The sequence below is a fragment of the Lycium ferocissimum genome, chromosome 10 (genome assembly GCF_029784015.1).
Source record: "Lycium ferocissimum isolate CSIRO_LF1 chromosome 10, AGI_CSIRO_Lferr_CH_V1, whole genome shotgun sequence".
Taxonomy (NCBI): Eukaryota; Viridiplantae; Streptophyta; class Magnoliopsida; order Solanales; family Solanaceae; genus Lycium; species Lycium ferocissimum.
The window spans coordinates 22,731,790-22,738,480 of record NC_081351.1 but is presented as its reverse complement, the minus strand read 5'-3'; the positions used below and the strand labels follow the sequence as shown (position 1 = coordinate 22,738,480).

Here is a 6,691-nt window from a genome sequence, read left to right as displayed (position 1 = left end):
CATATGTTTTGCGGTTATTCGTCTTCGTAGTCTTCGACTCAAGAAAGGGGTGTAGAATTTTTTTTTTTTTTCCTTTCTTGTGTGGAAACGAAAGAATGGTGATTTTTTATCCTGTTAAAAATCATTTTTTCTCGTGTCCAAATGAAAGAATGATGATGTTTGATCCTGTTTTATTCTTAGACACAAGAAAGGGACGTAGAAAAATTCTTTTTTTTTTCTTGTGTTGAAAACGAAAGAATAATGATTCTTGATCTTGTTTTATTCTTCAACACAAGAAAGGGGTGTAGAAAAATCATTTTTTCTTGTGTCGAAACGAAAGAATAATGATTTTTGATCCTGTTTATTAATTATTTCTCATGGTTTTTTTTTTTTTGTCATTTGATTTCAGGATTATTCAAAAATTTCAAATAACGAGCCATGAGTAGGAGGAATGGAAATGGTCCCAAACTTGACTTGAGGTTGAATTTATCACCACCAAGGGCGATGAACCATCACAACCACCATGACCAGCACCAACACCACATTGATCAGCATCCAATAAGGATGCAAGAGTCGTCACCTAACAGGTCAATGACATCATCACCAACAAGCTCATGCGTGTCATCAGATGATTCGCCTTCCCATCAACGCCACGTCAGCAGCCCGGAAACCACAACATCCATGGTGTTGGTGGGCTGTCCAAGGTGCTTGATGTATGTCATGCTAGCTGAGGGTGAACCAAAATGCCCCAAATGCAAGACCACTTGTTTGCTTGATGTTGTGTGTGAGTCCAAAAATACAAGTACTAGGAGGAGGCGCACTTAGGTTTTGATCATATCAAGAAAATCAAGAAATTCCCCTGTTTAATTTCTATAAATAGCACTATTTGAGCTCCATTTTGACTTGAAAATTGAAGAGTAGAAATGGGAATTTGGAGCTTAAATAGTGTTAGTTTCCTTGTTTTATTTGTTAATTTTTAAATATTTTGAAGCTTTCGGTTATGTTTGTCACTCCTTTTAAGTACTAGGAAGAAGTTGTGGGGTTAATGAGTTGTAAGGTATGTTGCGTCTTTTGCAGTGTAAATGGGCCAACTAGAAGTGCCTACATTTTCCTATGAAAAGAAAAATATATATTAGGTAAATTTCTCCATTTATTTGCAAAGACTTTTTGGTTGTTATCCAATCAGAGCATGACACGTTAGCATTGTCAGTTGATCTCAGTTAGTCAACTACTCTTTTAAAAGAAAGATGTCAGTTTAACCAGCAATCTAGGAACTTCTTATTTTCACTTTTTAGCATGGAAAACAGAGGTTTGCTACTTCACTTTGGCAAAACAGAGTAGATCGTAGATCACCTATGATAAAGGATATTCTTGCAAACTTCTGAGTTCTGACTCTCTAAAAATGTTATTGTACCCGTATCGAATCCTTTAAAAATACTAGCTTTTGAAGGATCCGCCACACACCCAACCGTATTTTTGAAGAGTTAGCATAGACAAAAATTGTATGTCAAATTCAATGACTAATTGAGGCACTATTTTTGCCACAATTAAAAGGAATGCCAATAACTATAGCCCTAATGGCTCTTGTATTCCTCTCGGGCATATCGGAGTCTCATTTTAAACATGTATCATACTGAGAATTGACTCAACAGATTAACCACTTGGACAGGGATAGATTAACCACTTGGACAGGGATACGAAAATAAAGAAAGCGGTAACAACAACGAGACAATGTGATAGGAGAAGCAGTACATAGCATCCGGGGAAAAGACAATAACAACAACGATGAATATTTCTATGTAAATATGAAAAAAAGTACACCATGAAGTCCAAAGTTCAAAATGTTAACCATGAACAGAGGTTCGAGTGACGTAAAGCAATAGTAGCAATGGCACACCACCAAAAGTTGTGATGGGATGGACAGGATTCCTCCGCTCTTAATCAGGAGTCTCGACTTCGGATCTTAGAATAGAAAAATCATGATAGGGAACATTTTTGCTCTTTAATGGACCTTATGCTACGTGAATCCGAATTAATCGCAGTCGAAAGTGGAAACAGGACATCAGATGAAAAAAAAAAAATACGATGCACATTACGAGGATATATCAAAGGACTGTAGTAATCTAGAAAGTAGTTCAATGTCAATATTGTTATAAATCCAAATAATCAATGTGATGATACAATACGATGTACATGCATGTGGTGTTTTAATTAATTAGGTCAAAGATATTTGTTATGATGCAATAACAAAAGGGTAATTCTGGTAAATTGAAATGGATTGAGGTTGGGTAGTTAGAGCATTGAAAAACAAGAGGGTAGCAGTTATATTTGATATACTTATTTGATTGAGAGAACAATTAATAATATCAGATAAATGCAAACAGTAATTGAGACGGTTGAGAATAATGAGGCCATTACGTCATATGATAAATACAAATTAAATGTTTGTGTTCATCTTTCTACTACCCTATTCAATTAAACCTTCCTTTATGTTTTATTGCAAAATGTAAAATGCTTAATATATACCTTTTTTATTTAGAAAAAATAGCATTTTTGGTCCTTCAATTATTAGTGAATTCTTATTTTGGTCCTTGTAATACATAACTCATCACATTTAACATGTGTGTTTTTTATCCTTTAATGGAAAAGCTATATTATATTTAAATTATTTTAGAACTACATTACTGTCGAATATGGAGTAACAGTACAAATATAACATAACATGTTGTAATAAATTGATGGAACAATTAATGATCATAGTAAATCTGTGAATATTCAGAAGCAACGAAATCAAAAGTGCATAATATAATTAATTAAAGATTAATATGCTAGTAAGATATCACAAGGATTAAAACGAAATTATAATAATTGAAGAACCAAAAGTGCTTTAACCCTTTCATTTTAGTTTTTGGTGCTTTCCTTTTTGGTTTCTTCTTGAACTCTTTTCACACTAAATGACCTATTTTATTGTCTTTCTCAATTTGGGCATCTCTCCTTCCTTGCATGTTCCCTTATTCAATTCTGAATTTAACTCTCTTCACCTTTTTCCCACCCCTTCTTTAACTCATACACATGCAAAGCCCCATTAATTTCTCCTTCCCTAAAATTGTAGTCCTCTCTTCTGGCTATATTTAAACTATCCCTCGTTTTGAAATCTTAATTTCAATGGCTCCCACCTCTAGAAAATATATATTTTAAATATATAGATTTTGTGAGTGAAAGACTAAAAGATAAATTTTACAGTATAATTATAAGACCGACAATGTTATATGAGAGTGAATTTAGGCCGTCAAAGTCTAATATATCTACAAGCTGAGTTCTGCAGAGATGCAAATGCTAAGATGGATGTATGTTGATACAAGATTATATTAAGATTAAAAAATTTGCCGCATTCGCTAGAAGGTGTAAGTAACACGCATTGAGGGATGAAATGAGAAAAGATACATTAAGATGGTTTGATCATGTCATGTGTAGACCTATAGATGCCCCAGTCGGTTGTCACGCCCCGAACCATGGCTCGCGAAACACGGCACCCGGTGCCATCGCATGCGACCGAGCGAACCACGTGGCTTGTCAATCATCGTAGGCATACATGAGTGAAAATATAACGTGAATGCATGATGAGCCTTTATAAAACGTAGTAAGTCATAATACTTAATAAAAATACTTGTTTAAACATGAGTGCAGAAATAACATGAATGAGCCAAAATGGCTATACGACTCCAAAATGTCTGACATAACATAACTGACTTATCTAGTCTATGAAACCTCTATCATAGTCCGACCGGAAAAACATACTTATCGGGACAAGGCCCCCGGATACCTTAGATGCATAACTAATCATAAAATAAAGAGTTGACTAAACCCCGAATGAGATGGGGCTCACCAATAAGCCGATACAAATGCTTTGTCCCCATCGGCGTGATGTGTCGTCCTGTATATCAATACCTGCATCGTGAAATGCAGGCCCCCGGGCAATAAAAGGGGACGTCAGCACATTGAATGTACTGGTATGTAAAGCAACTGAATGAAATAACATGGGACATAAAGTAACAAAGATAAGAACTGAACGTGAAACTGAAACCTGGTTATGAGCATGAACATGAATACATATATAATATAAAGCATGAGTAAAACATGGTAGGTAGGGAGAGCATTTCATAACCGACAATATAATATCACCACGTGGGTACGTGGAGTCTGGTCCTCGCCGCGACCGGCGAGCCTCATACCTTGCCGTAGTATAAGATGGTATCGTGCACTGATGGATCCATTCGCAAAAAATTAAGGTATCGTCCTATACGGGCGGAGCGATCCTTGTCCTACGGTGGCTACGTAGTTTCGGGCTATCGAGCCTTCTCGGTAATTTGTGCAACTCCCAAAAAACATGAACATAATATAGTTGGCTAAAAAGCCCATGATTTTCGTGAATTAACTTGTACTTGTCTTGTAATCATGATTTCACGAAATAACTTGTAAACATGGTTTCATGAAATAGCTTGTAAATATGGTTTCATGAAATAAATTGTATTTTAGTATGTATGTATCTTGTATCATAGCATGAAAGTAATTATATAATACAGTTGCATGAAAACTTGTAGATATGTAGGATATTCATGAAATAATCATCTTATTTAAAAACATGCATGCAAGAGCCCATGGAATACAAGATATGGGTTTCATGGATTACGGACGGATTCTCAATAATCATAAAGAAATATTAAGAACTCAATGATGGAATTATAACAATTCATACATAATATAATCATGGACATGGACCTAGGGTTATCATGAGCATGGTATAGAAACCCTAGTTTTAGTAGAGAATCATAATTTATGGGTTATGAGGCGTGGGGAAGAAACAATGATGTTCCCACACGTAGATAGTATCTCTACATACCTGGTAATGCCTCAAACTTGAATTAAAGACTTTAACTTTGAAGAGGATTTCCAAAATCTTGAACTCTTGAACCTTGAGATGGGTTTACTCAAGTTAGAAAGAGATTAGGGACTTGAATTCAACCTAAAATCATGATAAAACTTACCTTGTAGGGTTCTTGAGGCTTGGGACTTGTTCTTCTTGACCTTAGGTTAATTTTTCGTGAATGGGGTGCTGGGGAAATAAACCCCAAACCTTAAATATAACTTAAAACGCGTAAACCCGACCTTTTGACCCGAAACTGACCCGTTTCGCGATGGTTCCGCGATGCGGGTGCATCGCGCAACATTCTGAAGCTAAAAACTCAGAGTTGCGCGATCTCTCCGCGAAGCGGGGCCATCGCGCGCTCTCTCACGCGCCCTCACGCGCCCCGAGAAGCGACGGGTGTCGATTTTGCATAGTGTTCGGTAAAATGGGCATAACTTCTTGTACGTAACTCCGTTTGGGCTGGGCGACCTACCGTTGGAAAGCTATTTCAAAGCTATACAACTTTCATTGAGGAAGGTTCCTCAAATTCCCAACGGATTTGCACGAAATTTGACGGGAAGTCAGACGTATCGAAAACTTAGCCGATTCTATAGGATTTCAAGTGCTTTACTATTAGCCATATTGAGATGATCATATCTCCTTGATCCGATCTCTGATTGGCTTGGTCCTTATATCGTTAGAAAGGTATTTCTACGTACTACAACTTTCATTGAGGGTACTTTCCCAAATTCCCAACTAATCAAAGAGTTATCACTGCCCGAAGTAGGCCTATCAACCATTTTCGCAAAACGTTCAAACCTTCAATTTTTCCGCTGAAACTCCAATGGTATGAGTCTGACCTTAGTTCTAAGATACGGGGTGTTACATCGGTAGGTGTGAAATCATTGCGAGTGAAGGTGTTAAAAAGGAGATTAATATAGACTTAGCTAAATATATATTACAATAGAAAAAAAATCATATGGATGATATATACTAGTTGAGAATAGGAAAGTCATGTTAGTACGGTGATTTTGAATTGCTTTTCTGATAATACGTTTAACTTATTTTAGATTTATACGCTAGCAACAACATAGAGAACTTTTAATAGTATTATTACTACTATTGTTTATATACATTTGACTTATTTTTCTCATTATGGTGTGATGATGATATAAGTTGCGCTCAAATATAGAATCATGGTTAGAGAAGATTTGTATAGTCGATCCCAACTTATTCAGCCTTAAATGTAGTTGTTGTTGTCTATGAAATCAATAGTCTATGTCCAACTTAACTCTGAAAGTTGACCAAATTAATCACTGATGATAAGCCAAAAGCTACAAATTTGGATCAACCAACTTATGCAATAATTGATAACTTCTAGAAATAGGAAAATCGAAGAGTTCAATGATATATAAGATTGTCACTGATGATAAATCTCTAACAAGACTATCCCCTTCCCACAACTCCGAATCTCTCCCCATCAAAGTGTAAATAAAAGAGTCAGTAAATTATCTAAGCTCAAGGCCAAAAGGCATGACAACATACATAGTGGCTAATAAAGTAGGAGAACTATGAGATATCGGGTTTAATATTCAGCGGAAGCAAATTAACACTAAGTTCTTTTCATTTGCTAAAGCCTAGGAAGGAGGCGAGTCATCTGATATCTATGCTAGTAGGAGGTAGCAAGTACTTAATGAAATAGTCGAGATATGTCCAAACTCTCCCGAACACAACCTTCACCAAAACAAACTTGAGATAAAATAAATAAATTACGAGCATGAAAAAAATACTTATTACCGAACCTAA

The 6,691-nt window shown here is 36.0% G+C and overlaps 1 protein-coding gene across 1 annotated transcript; it reads left to right on the top strand.

The window, feature by feature from the left end:
* Positions 1–417: 417 nt before the first annotated feature.
* LOC132034727 (protein GL2-INTERACTING REPRESSOR 2-like) lies at positions 418–804 on the top strand. The gene has a single exon (XM_059425090.1). It carries the CDS (start codon positions 418–420, stop codon positions 802–804), a length of 387 nt encoding a protein of 128 aa, XP_059281073.1.
* Positions 805–6,691: the final 5,887 nt, after the last annotated feature.